Below are 20,243 nucleotides of genomic sequence, written 5' to 3'. Positions count from 1 at the left end.
AGGGCGCTTAAATATCTCATCCCGTGGAGTCACGTTGCAGCTCTGAGCTGAGTGAGGAAGATGATCTTAACCTTTATGAACTGTTCCGTTTTCCCAGAGTTACTGAAATAGGACACAAGGCAGGGAACATATAGTGCCTGGTAGCCGGACTGAGAGGTAGCATGCTCATTCAGTGCTGGTGTGTTTCCTTCCCCCCTCACTGTTTGCTAGGGGAAAAAAATCTCTAAAAATAAAATATTTTGACAAATTATACTTCAGGCCCCTTGTGGGAATATGGTTATTAATGCTCCTCAAACCTCTGTGTTTGAGTATAGGGGATGACGCATAGTGAGGCATCAGTGAGAGTGGTTTATGAAAAAAGAAGAAACTGAGCTCTGATGAAATAGCACTTCCTGGCTGGTGGATACATGATGGACAAAGGTCTGGCACAGGGTGAGTGAGGCCTGTGGGTGCACCTGGGTGTTAACTATGCTGAAGGGGCTGGTGGCTTAAGAGTTAGCAGAACAAAGCCAAAGGGGGCAGAATGAGAGGGGAAGAGGCTAAAAGTATATTCTTCCTTATTGTGCCAGTTCACACCTTCATTTTATTCTAATCAGAATGTCCACCCAAGAAGCAGCAGGTCACCAGAACAGAACTGGAAATACAAATAAATCATAAGAAAAGTCCTTTTTTTTTGTTTTTGAGGAAAACATACCTATTAATATCAGTGAAGGAAGATAGTGTCATTCTTAAGCCTTGTCCCCGAGACTCAATCTGCAGTATAATTTTAGTTATGATCTTGGCAGTGAAACAGGGCTCTCAGCTGGTTAACTCAGTGATGGGAATTTTAGACTGGATTTTAGATTGAAGAAGGAGATCTTCAGAGCTAATAGGCAATAAGACCCTGTGGCCTAGTCCTTGTTTGCCTACCTCGTAAGTTTATTTTCAAATTTTTCTGTCTTATTCTTTGGAGGAGGTAAAATGTTTGTCACCCCTCAAGGGGAAGTCCAGCAGCCAGTGCCTGGCAGATAGATAGATAGATAGATAATAGATAGATAGACCGACAGATAGACAGAGAGCAGAGAGAGAGAGAGAGATCAGAAGTTTTGTATATCATACAAGGAATGACATGGAGTTATGGTTCCTATAATTATATATCTCACAAGGTATATTAATATGTTCACATCTAGCCTGCCAGTAGGTATGGTGTAAATACTGTCATTAATATTCCCCATGGCAGCTGCTAAGAGAGAGAGAGAGGTGACATGGTCAGAAGAAACTGCAGGGAGTTTGATGTGAGAAGGGTACGACCCCTGCTGTTGCCTGGTAACTCATTAAGGGGATGGGCTTTTATTTTTTTAAGGTAACTAATTGGAAGACTTAAAGATACCTTTGCTCTTAACACTTGACTCTTAGAAAGATGACTCTAATGTGAATGTGAGTGATGGGTTGGACAAGGAAGGGCCTGCCTGCACAGAGACAGTTGACAGGCTCTGAGAGGGGTCCAGACGACAGATCTGGCCCAGGATGGTAGTGGCGAGAATACAGACAGCCCCCATCACCACACCGTTGTGCTGGAAGAATGAATAGAACAAAGCCACTAACGAAATGTAGTAAATGAGGAAAATGAAATGAGGAACAATATATGATTAGAAATAACCCGAATTCTTCGAGTCAGGATGACTAATGCAGAGATAGCAAAAATTAGCAAGGAGGTGCTGGTTGGAGGTTGGAGGAATGGCTGGCATGTTAAATTGGGGCTGCTTCAGTGAGTAATGTCAAAAGGGAAGATGGACGTCAGTGAATAAGGGACAGCTAGAGACAACAGGTCTGGAAGGATTCTGCCTGAGGGTGATTGTATCTAATGTGGAAATTACTGGGTTTACCCAAGGAGGTGAGGCAGCACCTTGGGAAACACATCTCTTGGGGTGGAAGAAATACAGAAGGATGTCAAGGGAGAGCAGAGGTCAGATCTGAAGCAGAGCTGTAAACGTGAAGCGCTGGAGAGCAAGGTGTCTGATGCAGGGTGAGAAGGGTCAGGCTGGGATGGCGTCCAGCTTCGCAGCCAAGGGGCTGTGTGTGTGTGTGTGCGCGCACATGCACACGCATCTGTGCCTGAACACGGAACTGAAAATTACACTGCAGCCTCTTCTCTGTCCCCTTACCACTTTCCTTCCTGTGACATGACTCTTCTCTTTCTGGCCTTCTCTTCTATCTTGGTCATTTGCCCAAATGCTGTAGCTGCTCCCCAAGTCACCAACTGCTTTTTCAAAAACAAAATACTAGAAGCAAAAGCAAGCTAGTGGGATCACATCAAACTAAAAAGTTTCTGCACAGCAAAGGAAATCATCAACAAAACAAAAGCTAACTGAATGGGAGAAAATATTTCCTAATAGTGTAATGATTGGTAATATTGTAATAATTGATTTGTAATATTATAATTTATTTGTAATATAATAATGCATAGCTGATATTGTAATTGATAATTTATATATATTTATAACTCATACAACTTAATAGCAGAAAAACCCAATCAAATTTAAAAATGGGAAGAAGATCTGAACGGATATTTTTCCAAAGAAGTTCTACAGATAGGCAACAGGTACATAAAAAAGGTACTCAGCATCGCTAATGACCAAGGAAAGGCAAATCCAAACCACTATGAGATACCACCTCACACCCATCAGAATGGTTATTATCAAAACACCAAAAATCATTGTTGGTAAGGATGTGGATAAAAAGGCACCCTTCTTCACCATTTGTGGCATGTAAGTTGGTGTAGCCACTATCGTAAACAGTATGGAAGTCCTTAAAAAATTAAAAATAGAATTTGTATATGTAATTAGCAATTCCACTTTTAGGTATTTATCTGGTAAAAACAGAAACACTGGCATACCTCAGAGATATTGTGGGTTCTATTCCAGACCACCACAACAAAGCAAATATTGCAATAAAACAAGTCACATAATTGTTTGGTTTCCCAGTGCTTATAAAAGTTATGTTTATACTATACTGTCATCTATGAAGTACGTAGTAGCATTATGTCTAAAAAATGCACTTATCAATTGTATATTACAGCATCTAGGCTGAACAGATCTTCATAATTTTATAGTTAATGTATGAAGCAACAAATAAAGAACTAAAAAAGAATTCTTCATAAATTAGCTGCACACAGGACTTCATTTCTTTTCTTGTCTTTTTCTGTTTTTTAATTTTTTAGTTGAAGTATGGTCAATTTACAATGCTGTGTTAATTTCTGGTGTACAGCATAGTTATATATATATATATATATATATACACACACACACACACACACACACACATATATATTCCTTTTCATATTTTTTAAAATTACATCTCATTACAGGGTACTGAATATAGTTTCCTGTGCTATACAGGAGGACCTTGTTGTTTATCCGTTTTATATATAGTAGTTAGTGTCTGCAAATCCCAGATTCCCAATTTATCCCTCCCTACCCATCCCCCCTTGGTAACCATAAGTTTGTTTTCTATGTCTATAGGTCTATTTTGTAAAGAAGTTCATTTATGTCCTGTTATTTACATTCTACATATAAACGATATCATATGGCTTTTTTCTTTCTCTTTCTGGCTGACTTCACTTAGTGTGATGATCTCCAGGTCCATCCATGTTGCTGCAAATGGCATTATTTTATACTTTCTTATGGCTGAGTAGTATTCGTGTGTGTGTGTGTGTGTGTGTGTGTGTGTGTGTGTGTGTGTGTGTATCACCTTTATCCAGTCGTCTGTCAATGGACACTTAGGTTGGTTCCATGTCTTGCCAATTGTAAGTAGTGTTGCTGTGGACAATGGAGTGCATGTATCCTTTTGTTCATTTCTTTTCTCTCATGGACTGTATCATTCCCATTATGAACTTGAGCGGGTGCAGTCCTATGGGGTGTATAGGAGGCTGAAGGCCAATGGAGTAGGAAGGCCCCATGAATCAGCAGAGGGCAACCCAGCCACTTTCGGACAGCAATGGAATCCAGAAACCAAATCCACTGTGTTTTCTGACTCTGAGAGAAAACAGCTGCTTGGCAAAGAAGTTGTACGGGGAATGTCATTCAAACTGCCTGATAAATGTTATCTCTAAAGGCAATCTGATCCTTCAGTGGAAGAACTGGGGGCTATGTTTCTTACACTGATTACCACCTTTCTCCCTTTGCTCAAAATTCTATGTTCTGGGGCCTCATTGGGTACCATTAGGCACCAAGTCAAGAGTGGAAGTGACTTAACTCCTCCACTCCAGGGACTGAGAGGACATTGGGCTGTGCTTTTCTCCTAACTGCCAGAGTGAATTAGTGTCGCCCACAGGTGAGCAGTCACAGGACGAGAGACCGGCATGGTACAGGGAGCCAGGGAGGCACATGTAAGCCTTCGGCAGTGAGTAGGATGCGTTTATATCAATAAACCCCTTAGCTGTTCACAAAGCCCTTACTCTTGTTTTATGCCACCTTTCGCCTCCCATCCACCACCACCTCCAAAAGGCAAAACGAGAAAGCCTAAGGAAGTGGTCAATTCCTATTGATGAGTTTGTAGAGAGAAGTCAGACGTTCTAAAAGCAACAGGAACTGTGTCAGACTTTGACTAAATTGGAAGAAAGTTGTTCTTAACGATATGCTTTCACAAACCCAATGTCCCCCTATCCTCCCCAAGGCTCTGTATTTGGAGCAGGTATTTTCTCCCCACATTACAGATGCAGAAATTAACGTTCAGAGAAATTGAATGGCCAAGGTCACAGAGTAGGAAGGAGAGCAAGATATATACGCAACTGTTCTGACGCCTGATTCTGATTTCCCCCACATTTCAGTGTCACTGCGGAACATAAGGAAGACCATAGAGTGGAACCTGTATAGGAAAGCACAGGCACAGGCATGAGAAAGACGATTAACTTCTCTTCTTAGACTTTATTCATCCCAGCTTTCTTGATTGATCACAGGTGCCAGAAAATGCCTCAGCATGAGAAGTGACAACCAGAGCTTTTGGGGGGACCCTCCTGAGGACTTTGTCCTTCTGGGTGTTTCTGACAAGCCATGGCTGCAACTCTCTCTCTTTGTAGTCCTCCTGGTGTCCTATGTTCTGGCCATGTTGGGGAACATTTCCATCATCCTGGTGTCCCGGCTGGATCCCCAGCTCCACAGCCCCATGTACATCTTCCTCGGCCACCTCTCCTTCCTGGACCTCTGCTACACCACCACCACCGTCCCTCAGATGCTGGTCAACATGGGCAGCTCCAGGAAGACCATCAGCTACAATGGCTGCACAGTACAGTACATGGTTTTCCACTGGTTGGGGTGCACTGAGTGCATTGTCTTGGCAGCCATGGCCCTGGACCGCTACGTGGCCATCTGTGAGCCCCTCCGGTATGCCATTATCATGCACCGCCCTCTGTGCCAGCAGCTCGTGGCTGTGGCCTGGCTCAGCGGCTTTGGCAACTCCCTCGTTCAGGTAGTCCTGACAGTGCAGTTGCCTTTCTGTGGGCAACAGGTGTTGAACAACTTCTTCTGTGAGGTGCCAGCCATGATCAAGCTATCCTGTGCTGACACAGCTGTGAATGACACCACACTGGCTGTGCTGGTGGCCTTCTTTGTGGTGGTCCCCCTGGCTCTCATCCTTCTCTCCTACGGCTTCATTGCCCGTGCAGTGCTCAGGATCAAGTCCTCCAGGGGACGCCGCGAGGCCTTTGGGACCTGTTCCTCCCACCTAGTGGTGGTCTCTCTCTTCTACCTACCTGCCATCTACATGTACCTGCAGCCCCCTTCCAGCTACTCCCAAGAGCAGGGCAAGTTTATCTCCCTTTTCTATTCCATAATCACTCCCACCCTCAATCCTTTCATCTATACCCTGAGGAATAAGGATGTGAAGGGTGCTCTGAGAAGACTCCTGGCAAGGATCTGGAGGCTCTGCACAAGATGAAGACCTGAGATGTGGCAGTATCCATCGGTTAGAGAGCACTGGGCCAGTGTATTGTGTGCTCAGATCACCTTTCATTAAGGAGTCAATAATCAAACAGTGTGTTTTTGAGAGATCTGAGAGTCCCCAAAAATCCCTTACCCAAAACATCTCACTTCCTGCGTGCTCACAGCATCTGAAAGCCCACTTTTCCCAATAGTCTTTAATTCTAAGAGGCCGTATGTTTTTAGAAATTGTTTAAACAATTGATATTCAATAAGGATTTGTCGAAGTATTTAATTTCTAATTTTCTGATTCCTTCCCCTTCTCATCTTCCTACTTTTCTTCTATTTCTCCCCCATTTGTCTCTTTCTAAATTTCTTTCTTCCTTTTCTCAAATATCCTAAGTATAAATAATGTAAACTGAAACATAATCTTATATTACTTATAATAATTTCATGTTCTTCTCCATATATTTATATATCCATAAATTGTATGACTTTGAAAAAAATTCTAAAACTGAAGAATATTACTTTCTTCTTCCTGTGATCTTAGATTATGCTTCTTTTTTCTGAAGTTCAGGTTTTTGTCTATAGAAAGTTTTTCCACCATTGACTGAAAACAATACAAGCATATGTACTGTGACTCTATATTGGTTCTCTGAGTACGAATAAAAATAGTATAATCTCTTATCTAAAAAACAGAATACATTCCAGTTAAGAATACAGGCTAAATACAATCATAGTTAACGACAATAAAACTTTATTTTAAATAACAAGTTCAAGGTAATTGTAATAGCTAACATTTATAGAAAAGGTTTCCATGATGCAGGTACTAGATTAAGTGTATTTATATATACCCTCCTGTTTAATCCTCAAATAAGCTTATAATATCATTTTATGATCCCTCATTGTCATAAAATAATTTGATGATTAGAGAGATTGCAATAACTTGGCCATCTGGTAAGCGTTCAGAGAAATTGAGACCAGCTCAGAAATTAAGGGCCACCTCCCTTAGTAGAACAGAACCATGATGTTAGGACTTTTTATTTGCATTTTGTTTTCTCTTCTTCTAGATTTATTTAAACTTAATTTATTCATTTTTATCCCCCTACCATGTACATGCCAAATATTAACATAACCAAGCAGAGAAAATGAAATAATAATAATAAGTGAAAACTAGGACAAAAGGAAAATTAAAGAAGTCTTTGTTATATGGTAAAGACAAAAAAGGAATGTGAATCACAAAGCTATAGCGTTTGATTTAAGACAAGTGAAAAGACCATGACTTCTCCTGTTAACCAAGATCACAAAGGATTTTTCCCCTGGGCCATACAGCAGCCACTGGGTAACAGCTCAAAGCCCTTTAGAATGACCTTAGTGAACATACATAATGATGCACAAGAGCTTTCTCTCCTGATTTTTCCTAATGGCACAGATTCAAGGCACAATTCAATGAAAAGAATGTAACATGAAAGAAAGTCAGTCCACACGTATTAACTATGTAATGAACTGACCTAATTCTAGGATGCATTTGAGAGTATTGAGTGTCTCAAAATAGACATGCTAGATTAAACATGGTCTCAAGGTCTTTTCCACTCCTTGCAGTGAGAGATGGAGATGAATTTTCTTCTCCTTAAAGACTGACATTAGTGACATTTGACAATTTGAATAAAGTAAAAGTAATGGTCTAGATCTTTTTCAAGGCAAGGTCATAAGATTCAGCCAGCTTCCAGCTAGTAACACTCTTTCTGGGTCCCTGAGGGGCCAGGTAAGAAGTCCAGCTACCCTAAGACCGCCATGCTAGGGAAACTGCAGGCAAATGTTATCCACAGTCTCCCCCAATCCAGGCTTCCATCCAGTTCTCCCACACCTGGGTGGAGCTACCCTAAACCTGCCCACCAGCTGAACATCATCCAGTGACCTCAGTAGACACAATGTGGAGCAGATGAATCTCCCAGCTGAGCTCTGCCCAAATTCCCAACCCACAAAATGGGAAGATAACAATAAAATAGTTGCGATTCTAAGCCAGTAAGTTTCACGGGGGGTTGGCAGGCAGCAATAGGTAAATGGAACACCAGGGACCTCTAAAATATTCAATATCAGAGTTACATAAAACCACAAGATAAACATGGTGAATTTTCCAGAAGCATTGATATTATGCAACATTTTAGGGAAAAATATTAAAATAATTCAGCTAATAAACTGAAACATGTTTACATTTTAATAAACTACATAGATATAAACACATAGATAAAATTTTTATAATGAGACCCAATATTTTGCATGTTCTTGGTGCTTCACTCTGTTTTACAGTAAGTTTCCTGAAATTCACTTTCCTCTGCTTTTAAAGTACTTTGTGGAAAAGTGAGAAATGCTCATGAAAAGGAAAGGACAGAATGTGTGTCTACACTCCACTAGCATTTGTCTCGCTTTTCTTTACACAGATCCTGTGCATCCTCTGCCCTCTTTTACTTTCTGGAGATGCATTTCTTTTTGTCCATCGTGACATCTTTCTCTGTTCTTCTTTGGCCCGATCTACTGGGCCTCATCTTTCCAGGATGCTTGGGGGTGCCTTGAGTGAGTCAGTTCCCCTGCAAGGAGCCTCAGCGTTCTCCACGTTCAGGGAGGCTGTTAACTGAGTAGAGTCCCATGCATCTCCAAGGCTATATGCCTTAAACTTGTACAAATAACAAATAGTTATTTGTCAATAAAACTGGAGAAATGTATAATTCACTGGGTTTTGGTATGTTCACAGGTTTGTAGATTCATCACAATTTTGTTATTTTTTTTACCTCAAAAAAACCCCATTCTTGTTAGCCATCACCCCAAAACTTTCATTCCACCACACCCCTAGCCCTAGGCAGCCATCTACTTTCTGCCTCTGTAGATTTATCTATTTAGGACGTTCCTCTAAAATATTTGAGGTGCATTTTTTTCTTCTCAGTGATTTCTAATGCCCGTAGAGCTTCTCTACTGAGGTTGAAGCATCTGCTGCTTCAATGGGGTAAAGAAACCGTTGTTAACCTTGCTGGTTACATTTAAACACCTCAGTGGAGACTATGGTCGTGATTATTTGATGGTCAGGGATTTTGGCAGGAAGCTACTGAGTGGTTCTCCACTGACATCTGTGCAGTTCTGTAGAATCAGAATGGGGAGCCCTGACTTGGTGCAGTGTTCCATAAGGGCTCGTGGAAAAAGGATCCACATTCAAACTTTTCAAACCTAAGACAATGGAAGCAGAAAACAAAACTCAACAGAAAATGACCATTTTCCGTCAATTTTCCTCCCATGTGTCAGGGGCCCTCATATACAGTCATACATTCCTTTCTTCTCTTTATTACCTTCAAGGTAGTTGTTTTCGTCCATCTTACCTTCTTAGGCCCTCCAAACAGAGTTTTCCAGCTGAACAACTTCAACCTAGGATGAGAAAGCATCGTAGCCAGGCACCTTAGTGGTTGTGCCTAGGATGTTGGTCTCTGTGCTGGCCAAGGTGAAGCTTGCTCCACACACCCCCCCCCCCCGGCTGCCTCTCTGCTTCCTACTCTCCTGGCCCTATGGCTGGTGTTTATTTAGGTGCCTGACAATTTTGTGCATGGAAGGGTTTTTCCTAGTGCCCCACACCTTCATACTTTTACAGAACCAAATGAAGATGGCAAAGGTGAGTAGGAAGCAGTCAGAAACAACCGTGCAGATGACTTCTGAGTCCTTCCTGCAGAGACCGAAATCCTAGTTACACAGTGGTACCAGCATATGCGTTCACTATCCTCATGTGTTTTCATCTCAGACCTTAAGCATCTTTGTAATCAAGGCCATTGTTATTAGTAATCCACTTGGTGGTGTAGCTATAACAAAATCTAAGTGGCATAGGGCAGGTGCAGGTAATCCTCTTGTCCAAGGCCACAGTATTAAGGGAGAGGAAGCAGAGTGTCTAAAAAGTAAGGTGATGTTCTCAGGCTTCTAACTGGTAACTGAGTGATTGCTGCCATGAGGTGAAAACTTAGCAAATATTTTTATGCTGTTTAGAAACACTGTGTTACCCCTGTAGCCTAATGTGGCTTTTTGCTTTTGCAAATTTTTTTGTACTTTGTGCTATTAAGTAGAAGAAAGGGAAAACTTAAGGATAGATCTGTCCCCTCCGTGATGTTTTTCAGCCTATCATTTTATCTCCACCTTTAGAAAAAATATATATATAGTTGACTTTGTATTTGTCCTTATGCACACACATACTTAAAATCATGTCAGCGACTATTGCAGGGACACAGAATAGAGTCAGAATGAGAAAGTTTTATATATATATATCTCAGTATAAATGAATTTTCTTCTATAAGGACACATAAAATTTAGAATTTAAAAAAATACACTTCATTTGGTTCTATAAAGAAAGAAAAAAGAAATCCTTTTCCCTGAATCACCTCTAAAGTCTATTCTGAGTATCTTTTGCACTTTATCCATGAGGAAGAAATCACTACATTCTGAATCCAAACACACGACCAGAGTAAAGCATGAGAATGGGGGCCAGACTGAGGAGAAGTCGCCAAAGACCGATAGGGTTTATTGATTCTTAAATTTGTTGAATTGGTTTATGACCGGAAAAGTCTAATTTAAGATGGGATGGAAGACGGAAGGGAATCCCCTCATGGTTGATACTCTCCCGTCTCTAATAGCACAGAGCAGACATGGTTGGGCCCCTTGTAATAGCACAGAGCAGACATGGTTGGGTCCCAAGGGGATGGAGAACTCACCACAGGAGACATTCAGACCCAAGGCTGATTTTCATCTGGGAAGGGGTCCCAGTGGCCTATCAGTCTCAGCATGCTGAGGCTTCCTGAAATAGGCAGGAAATTTCCAGAGCACCACTCTGTCACCTCTTCATGGTTCTGTGCCCCAGGATGCTAATAAAAACAGGTCTCTGATTCCAGTCCCTCTTCAGTGACCATGGTGTCCTGGAGGTAAGTTGTTTGTACACTTGCTCAGGCTGTGACCAAACCTGAGCTAAAATAGTATAAAATGTACCTGAGAAGGAAACAGGAACCTGGAGATCTTTGGCAATGGCTATGATTGGGTAGGTTGAGGGGGAAAGTAGCCATACTCCAGGCACAGAGGACAATAGACCAAAACCACACTGGTTAATAATAATAATAACAGTAATAATAATAATAATAATAATAGTAATAATCAGAAGTGTTTTATGCAGTTTGAGGACATGAGGATCAAACATGATAGAATATTATTGAGCCATGAGGAAGAAGAAAATCCTGCCATTTGTAACAACACGGATGGAATTTGAAAGCATTATGTTAAAGGAAATATCAAGATAGAGAAAGGCAATACACGATCTTGTGGCAGCTCATGGTGAAAAGAATGCAACAATGAATATATGTTCATGTATGACTAAAAAAATTGTGCTCGACACTGGTAATTGACACAACGCTGTAAACTGACTATAACTCAATAAAATAAAATTTTTTAAAAAAGAAAGGCAAATACTGGATGACATCACAAACAGTGTATAGTGATGGGCAAAATTAACTGTTCATGGAGACATTAAGTGGTACCTGAGTACCTCCTTAGAAGCCAACGTAGGACCACCAGTCAAATCTCATGGCATCTACCATTACAGGCTGCTCCTGCCATTACAGGTTGCTCCTGTCAGAAGTGCAGAGCACTTATCAATACCATGTTAGGCGGAAACTCAGAAACCGGTAGCCACGTGGGAACACAGATCATTTAGACCAAATCAAATACTGCTAAGGAGTCAAGGAATATGGAAAAGGGAGGGAGGAGTTCACCAGAAAGAAATTTAACCCCTCCTGGAGCACAGCCCAGAAACCACCTCTTCCCTCCTTGCATTTCCATGGTTCCATGTTGTGCTAGCCCTTCCCAGATTCATCTTGTAGCTCCAAGTAGGGGACTCCTGCCAGAATTGTTCACAGACTGAAGGGTGATAAGAAAATGATTAACATAGGAATTTCTCCTTGAAGGATAATAATATCGATACAGAGATGCATCATAAGGGTTGTTTTTGGGATCAATGATAATCAGCTGGAAAACAAATTGATGCAGTCCCAAATGTTGAGCAATAACTTATATTGGCATTATTACTGAGAAGTATGAGAAACAAGTGGTGCTTTGAGGTCTGCTTTGCAGAGGGGAAACTGGTGGTTCAGAAACGGCACTGGTCTGACTGAAACTGGAAATCAGTGAATATATAGTGAGTACTTTACCCTGCAAGTCACTTTACGGGAAGCTGAAATGAATCAAGTGTCTCACTTGTCTTCCAAGGAATTGGAAATCTCATGTTCATGTATCAGAACTTTCTTATTCAGAGGGATAGAGATCATTGTATGTGTTTCCCCTAGTGAAAGTTTCTCTGCAGTTTTAGGGGCAATGTTTATTTTACCAGTGTGGTTTTGGTCTACTTAGAGATATTAGTGTCTGCAGTTAATGAGCAGAGCAAGCTGGTATTTACTTGGAGTTTCCAATGTGAGGGATTTTTCAGGGTGTCAACATTTAGGATAGCCATTTGTAAGAGACTAATATAGAAAATCATCTCATAAGAATGAAAATGAGATCATGTATAAAATTAGATGAATAAAAGTATAAAAAGATAGGATGCATTCATTTTTAAATTATTGAATATTAATAATAGAACAAGAATAGGAATGCTTGGATGATTCAGACTGAAAATTGTTGGCAATCCAAGTATTTGAGCTGTAGACAGGGGAAAGAAATGTAATAAATATATTAAATTGTTAGGTACCAACTGAGATAATATTTTTCTAAATTCCAAGTAACTGATGTAAAAATAATTTCTGTACAGCCTCAAAGGTGGCAGATACCATGATGACGTGATCATCAGAGCGGCCATAGGGCATTGAAAGAGGTGGGTGCCTTTGCACACGGACAGGTTCAGAGTGATGTCAGCGAACTGCGTGGCTGGGGGCAGATAGCAGAAGTTGGAGAGTGACCAGGGATTACCGGACAGGGTAAAGTAGGGGACCTAGTTATGGTTGCTCAACTAATTATTTAAATTTACATTATGGGGAGAGAATCTATAAAAGCAGGTCCTGAGCCAGGGGGAGAATGATATAAGAGATGTTTCCTATAGGAACGTGTGTGAACCGCAGGGTTTTCTGCAGAACCCCAGCATGAAGGAATCTGGTCCTGCAAGATCAGTCGTAAGCAACAGAGAGCAAAAAACCAAAGAGCACTGACAGTAACACAAGGGAAACTCTGAGCATGTACTTAGCACGTGTGTTTAGCAGGGAACGGAGAGGAGGGTGTTCTCAGCTTCATTATCTCTCTTATGCCATGCCTCATATCATTAAGTCCAGAATATCCAACACAGAAACACTTTTTGATTCCCCAACATATGCACAAAGTCTAGGTGAGACCTTGCCCTTCTGTCCGTGAACACCCCTTATGCTGTACCTCTTCTCTTGTTCCCCTGTGCCTGGATCGAACAAGAATACACCTGGGTCCTCGAGTCTCCTCCACCACCTATAACTATAACTCCCTTTAAGCTCTGAATGGGGTTTTCCATGAATTATCAAAACTGGAAAAATACAAAGATGGGGAAGGAAAGGCAAGTGTAGGGACTGACTTCTTGTGGAGGAAGCCAGCACCTCAGAGTTTTGGCGGAGTTTAAATCCAGACTGCAGCCCGTTAGACAGCCCAGTGCTGGTTACAGAGGAAGGACTTGGTGATGAACAGAGTAGGGTCCTCAGCTTTTTTCTAACCCAGCTCCCACTAACAGGGCCATCAGTAGAACAATTTTGCAATAGTAATAACGCCTCATGATATTCTATCATGTTTAATTCTCATGTCCTCAAACTGCATGAAACACTTATGATGATGATGATGATGATGATGATGATTAACCAGTGTGATTTTAGTCTATTGTCCTCTGTGCCTAGAGTATGGTTACCTGCAGACATTCTCACACAGGGTCATAGGACATCAAAGGAAGCACCAAAGTCAGCAGGGTAACACGGGCAGTTTGGAAATGTCCCTGTGGCAACTTTTGTATTCATTGCATAAGAAGCATTGAGCCTCATAGACCCGTGTTATTAGGAAAACCACAGCCAACTCCATGGACCAGAGGGCAAAATGGGACAAGCATATCTAGTAAATTAAAATGTTCTGGAAGGAAGATCCATTGGCCGAGGCTTTTCCAGATGTGGGAAGAAAACCGCTAAGTGGCTGCTAGTGTCCAGCCTCTGTCACAACATGAAATAGATGAGCACTGAGCGTGCACTGACGTAAACTACACCATCAGTTCACAAAGCCATGATGGCTTCATTGCTGCTTGATGGAAGTGGCACTCAGTGGCACAACGTTAGATGTCATATTCTGCTCAGTAGAAAAGAGGTTGACATGCCTCAGGATGAGTACGGAAATGGACTGGTCTTTTTGATTTTTGTTTTGGAAGAAAGGGTTCCTATTAGAACACACAAATTTTATTTATTTTTGTAATTTAATAGACATATAGTCGATTTACAATATTGTTTTAGTTTCTGGTGTACAGCATAGCAATTTATTGAGATATATATATGTTTTCCTTCTCATATTCTCTTCTATTATAGACCATTACAAGGTATTGAATATAGTTCCCTGTGTTATACAGTAGGACCTTATTGTTTATCTATTTTATATATAGTGGTGTGTATCTGCAAGTCCCAAACCCCCAATTTATCCCTGCCCACCTCCTGTCCCCTCTGGTAACCATAAGTTTGTTCTCTATGTCTGTGAGTCTGTCTCTGTTCCATAAAGAAGTTCATTTATGTCATGTTTTTTAGATTCCACGTATAAGTGATATCATATGTTATTTTTCTTTCTCTGTCTGACTTACTTCACTTAGTATGATAAACTTAGTATGATCCATCCATGTTGCTGCAAATGGCATTATTTCATTCTTTTTTATGGCTGAGTAGTATTCCATTGTATATATGTACCACATCTTCTTTATCCATTCATCTGTTGTAGACATTTAGGTTGTTTCCATGTCTTGGCTATTGTAAATAGAGCTGCTATGAATGTGTATTGGGGTCTTTTTGAATTAGAGTTTCCTCTGGATATATACCCAGGAGTGGGATTGCTGGATCATATGGTAAATCTGTGTTTAATTTTTTAAGGAACCTCCATACTGTTCTCCATAGTGGCTGCACTCCCATCAACAGTGTAGGAGGGTTCTCTTTTCTCCACATCCTCACCAGCATTTGTCTTTTTTGTGATGGCCATTGTATCATACATGAGGAGATACTGTAGTTTTGATTTGCATTTCCCTAATAATTAGTGACTTTGAGCATCCTTTCATGTACCTGTTGGCCTTTCATATATCTTCTTTGAAAATGTTCAGATTATTTGCCCTTTTTTGATTGGATTATTCGAAGTTTTTTTTTTTTGCTTGATTGTTTGGGTTTTATTCTTCGGCTATTGAGTTGTATGGGTTCTTTATATACTTTGGATATTCATTTTTATCAGATACAGGATTTGCAAATATTTTCTCCCATTCCATGGGCTGCCTTTTCATTTTGTCAATCATTTCTTTTGCTATGCAGCAGTTTTTTGGTTTTATGTGGTCCCACTTATTTATTTTTTATTTTGTTGTTTATGCTTTAGGGGTCATACTCAGAAAATCACTGACAAGACCTACACCAAAGATTTTTTCCCCTATGTTTTCTTCTAGAGGTTTTATGGTTTCAGGTCTTACATTTAAATCTTTAATCCATTTTGAGTTAACTTTTGTGAGTTGTGTAAGGAAGGGGCCTGGTGTCATTCTTTTACATGTGAGTATCGAGTTTTTCCAGCACGTTGATTGAGAGACTGCTTTTTCTCCATTGAATATTCTTGGCTCTCCTGTCAAATATTAGTGGAAAGTATATACTAGGTTTATTTCTGAGCTCTCCGTTCTGTTCCATTGATCCGTTTGTCTGGTTAGATGCCAGTGCCGCACTGTTTGACACATCTAGGTTTATAGTATAATTTGAAATGGGAGTGTGATGTCTCTCACTTTGTCTTTCTCAGAGTGGCTTCAGCTATTTTGGGGATCATTTGTGTCTCCATATAAATGCTTTTTCTACTTCTGTAAAAATGCCATTGAACTATTAATAGGAATTGCATCGAATCTACAGATGGCTTCTGGTAATATTGACATTTTAACAATATTAATTTTTACAATCCATTAACAGCAAATACCCATTTTTTTTGTGTAGTCTGTGATTTCTTTCATCAAAGTTTTATAGTTTTTAGAGTAGAAATCTTTCACTTCTTGGTTAAGTTTATTCCTAAGTATTTTATTGCCTCGAATGCTATTGTAAATGGTATCCTTTTCTTTATTACTGTCTCAGATAATTCGATCTAATTTCATCCAACAGTTTTATGGTGGAGTTTTTAGGATTTTCTGAACATAAAATTATGTCATCTGCAAATAAAGATAATTTTACTTATTCCTTTCCAATTCTGATGCCTTTTATATTTTTTTCTTGTCTGATTTCTCTGGCTATGACTTTCAGTATTATGAGTAGTAAGAGTGCACCCTTGTCATATGCCTGATCTTACAGGAAAAGCTGTCAACCTTTCACCATTGAGTATGATGTTAGCTGTGGGCTTGCCATATATGGCCTTCATTATGTTGAGGTACTTCCTTCTATACCTAATTTGTTAAGATTTTTTTTGTCATGAATGATGTTGAATTTTGCCAAATGCTTTCCTGTGTCTATTGAGATGGTCATATCATTTTTGTTATATCATTTTATTAATGTGATGTATCACGTCGATTGATTTGCGCATGTTGGGCTACCACCCTGGGGGTAAATTCCACTTGTTCATGGTGCGTGGTTCTTTTAATGTGCTGGGGAATTTGATTTACTAGCATTTTATTGGGAATTTTTACACCTACGTATATCAAGAATATCGATCTACAGCTTTCTTTTCTGGAAGTGACCTTATCTGGCTTTGGTATCAGGATATCACTAGCCTCATAAAATGAGTATGAGAGTGTTCCTTCTTTTTAGATTTTTTGGAAGAGTTTGAGAAGGTTTGGCATTATTTCTTACTTAAATGTTTGGTAAAATTCACCAGTGAAGCCATCTGATCCTGGGCTTTTCTTCACTGGCAGATTTAATTACTGATTCAATATCCTTACCAGTAATTGGTCTATTTTGGTTTTCTGTTTCTTCCTGATTCAGTCTTGATAGCTTGTATATTTCCAAGAATATTTTAATTTCTTATAGGTTGTCCAGCTTGTAGCATGTAGTTGATGATAGTGGCAAGGGCTAGTTTTAAGCATTCACTTTCTATATTCTTGCCTTCTAAGGGTTTACTAGAATTATACAAGTCTGGAGAAATTAAGATGAAAATGTCCCAAAAGGGATGAGATGAAAGAAAGGCCAGTAAAATGTTAGAAAAATTATTAATACAGGATAAGATAAGCAGTTTTCTAAAATCAAAAATGACTCTTCATGTAAAGAGAAGGAAACTGTCCTACACTGTTTGTGGGAATATAAATTGGTGCAGCCACTATGGAGAACAGTGTGGAGGTTCCTTAAAAAACTAAAATTAGACTTACCCTGTGATCCAGCAATCCCATTCATGAGCATATATATATCTGGAAAAAATAAAAATCCTAATTTGAAAAGATACATGCATCCCAATATTCATAGCAGCATTATTTATAATAGCCATGACATGGAAGCAACCTAAAAGCCCATCGACGGATGACTGGATAAAGAAGTTGTGGTATATTCATACAATGGAATGCTACTCAGCCATAAAAAAGGAATGAAGTACTGCCATTTGCAGCAATATGGATGGACCTAGAGATTATCATACTAAATGAAGTAAGTCAGACAAAGATAAATATCATATGTATCACTTACATGTGGAATCTAAAAAATGATACAAATAAACTCCTTTACAAAACAGAAATGGACTCATAGGCATAGAAAACAAACTTATGGTTACCAAAGGGAAAGGGGGGGAGGGATAAATTAGGAATTTGGAATTAGCACATATACACTACTATATATAAAATAAACAGCAAGGACCTGTTATATAACACAAGGAACTACATTCAATATCTTGTAATAACCTATAATGGAAAAGAATCTGAAAAAGAATATCTATATTCCTTCTATTTTATATATAAAATATACATATTTTATATATAAATATATATGTTTTCTATATATATATATATAAAACTTTTCAGTTATCTATGTATAATAGAATCACTCTGCTGTGTACCTGAAACTAACAACATTGTAAATCAACTATATTTCAATAAAAAATTTTTAATAAGTTAAAATCAAAAAAATTTTTTAAATCACTTTTCTCTGCCTCCTCTAGGTGACATTCTTTTTGATGTGTTGCTCCTTGCATTTCCAGGTGGGTGCTGGATGGACATGACAATGACACTATCCCAGATGGCTTCATTCTTTTGGGCTTTTCAGACAACCCCAGGCTGGAAATGGTCCTTTTTGTGGTTGTGTCTGTCTTTTACATGGTCACCCTAGTGGGCAATACCACCATCATACTCCTGTTCCACCTAGACCCCCACCTACGCACCCCCATGTACTTCTTCCTCACCAACCTCTCCATCTTGGACCTCTGCTTCACCACCAGCAGCATCCCCCAGATGCTGGTCAACCTCTGGGGCCCAGACAAGACCATCAGCTACCTGGGATGTGCGGTCCAGCTCTACATCTTCCTGGGACTGGCTGCTGCTGAGTGCGTGCTGCTGCTGGTCATGGCCTTCGACCGGTATGTGGCGGTGTACCAACCCCTACACTATGCAGCCATCATGCACCCACAGCTGTGTCACAAACTAGCATTCCTGGTCTGGGCAAGTGGGATTTTTGGAACCTTGGTGCAGTCACCCACCACCATGAAGCTACCCTTCTGCCATCATCACCAGTTGGATGGCTTTGTCTGTGAGGTCCCTGCACTGATCCGCCTGGCCTGTGGGGACACGCACATCAATGAGCTCCAGATCTCAGTGATTGGTGCTGTCTTCCTAATGGGGCCAATCCTGCTCATCCTCATCTCCTATGGCCACATTGCCAAGGCAGTGCTGGCCATCCAGTCCCGCGAAGGGAGGAGCAAGGCATTCCGGACTTGTTCTTCCCACCTGGCCATCTTCTTCCTCTACTACTGCAGTGCCACTGCTGTCTACATCCAGCCCCGAAGCCATTTTTCCCAGGAGCGAGGGAAGTTTCTGACTCTTTTCTACACTGTTGTGACCCCCACTCTCAATCCCCTCATCTACACCTTGAGGAACAAGGACATGAAGGAGGCTCTCCAGAAGCTATTTGGGAGAGACAGAACATCCAGTGTGGAGTAATGGAATCAGCTCAGACTTAAGGAGAGGTCAGCTGTTGCCCAGTTCAGTTGCTCGCCGCATTAAAAATGTGATATTTCATGCATGGGGAGCTCTCAATTATCAACATTAATGCTAAAGGCCAATAGCCTGGTTTGCCCAGACAGTACGTAGAGCAATCAAAAGTAAAACTGGATGCACCTTGCGGTGTTATTCTTTAATTTAAATGTAAGCACAACATTGCTCTCATCAGGTTACCGGCAGGAAACAGACACCATTCCAGTTATTTTCGAAGAAAGGATTTATTACAAGGAATTATTAACTGGCTGTTGAAGAAGAGAAAAGCAAAAGGAAGTAGCTACAACCCCTAGCACAGAGGGAACATAAGCAAAGGATTGGAATTGTTAGAACTGATGGACTGGAATTATTTAAACCAATATTCAAAGAAACAGCCTCAAGAGAGCACAAACTCTTAAACCTCCTACTTCTGAGATGGGGCATTGCTGGACGTGCTGATGTCATCACGGAGACACGGGTTCTGCTCGCCGCCTGTTGCAGAATCTTGATTCAGTTTGATTCAACTGCTGCTCACCTAATCAGCTGACCCTGGCAGTGTGAAAAACAAAACAAAACAAAACAAAAAACAAAAAACACTGATAGGGTCAAATGAACAAGAACAGAAAACAAACAGGAAGAAAGAGCAAAGAGCAGATTCCCTCTTCCAGCCCTAGCCTGCAGCCTATCTGCCCGTCTCACCCAGTATGACTGGAGCCTAATAAGGAACCAGCAAACAAAGCAGAAATACGGCATGCACGCTCCCGGGCCCAGCCTCACGGCAGAGCTGACTGATGCAGCTGTGAGTTTGGAGCTGGAAGACACCGGCCTCACGACTGGCACATCTAATTCTTGACGGTTACAACCTGGTGACCAAAGGCATTATGTGTCTGCTCTACCAGATTTATTTCAGATTAAACATTGTATGTTGAGATAAGTGTAGATACATATGAAACTCTAAGAATAAAAAGATCCCATGA

General features: G+C 40.5%; 2 protein-coding genes across 5 annotated transcripts in view; both read left to right on the top strand.

Annotated features, from left to right (window-relative positions):
• The window catches only part of LOC140698380 (olfactory receptor 2H1-like), a 66,041-nt gene extending 45,798 nt beyond the window's left edge, over window positions 1-20,243 (top strand). Inside the window, exons 1-2 of one of the 4 annotated variants that reach the window (XM_072968689.1) lie at window positions 12,723-12,774; window positions 18,279-20,243. In XM_072968689.1, coding sequence (XP_072824790.1) covers window positions 18,361-19,233 — 873 coding nt within the window. In that variant the 5' untranslated portion in view covers window positions 12,723-12,774; window positions 18,279-18,360 and the 3' untranslated portion in view covers window positions 19,234-20,243. Of the gene's footprint in view, window positions 1-314; window positions 418-4,807; window positions 4,858-12,722; window positions 12,775-18,278 lie in introns of those variants that run through there. The other 3 variants (XR_012076134.1, XR_012076135.1, XM_072968683.1) reach the window with 3 other exon arrangements.
• LOC140698378 (olfactory receptor 2B11-like) lies at window positions 4,852-6,539 on the top strand. Its single transcript, XM_072968674.1, has one exon. It carries the CDS (start codon window positions 4,957-4,959, stop codon window positions 5,911-5,913), a length of 957 nt encoding a protein of 318 aa, XP_072824775.1. The 5' UTR covers window positions 4,852-4,956; the 3' UTR covers window positions 5,914-6,539.

The sequence above is a fragment of the Vicugna pacos genome, chromosome 1 (genome assembly GCF_048564905.1).
Source record: "Vicugna pacos chromosome 1, VicPac4, whole genome shotgun sequence".
NCBI classification, from domain to species: domain Eukaryota; kingdom Metazoa; phylum Chordata; class Mammalia; order Artiodactyla; family Camelidae; genus Vicugna; species Vicugna pacos.
The sequence above is the reverse complement of the archived record's forward strand: the minus strand, read 5'-3'. Positions and strand labels throughout refer to the sequence as shown.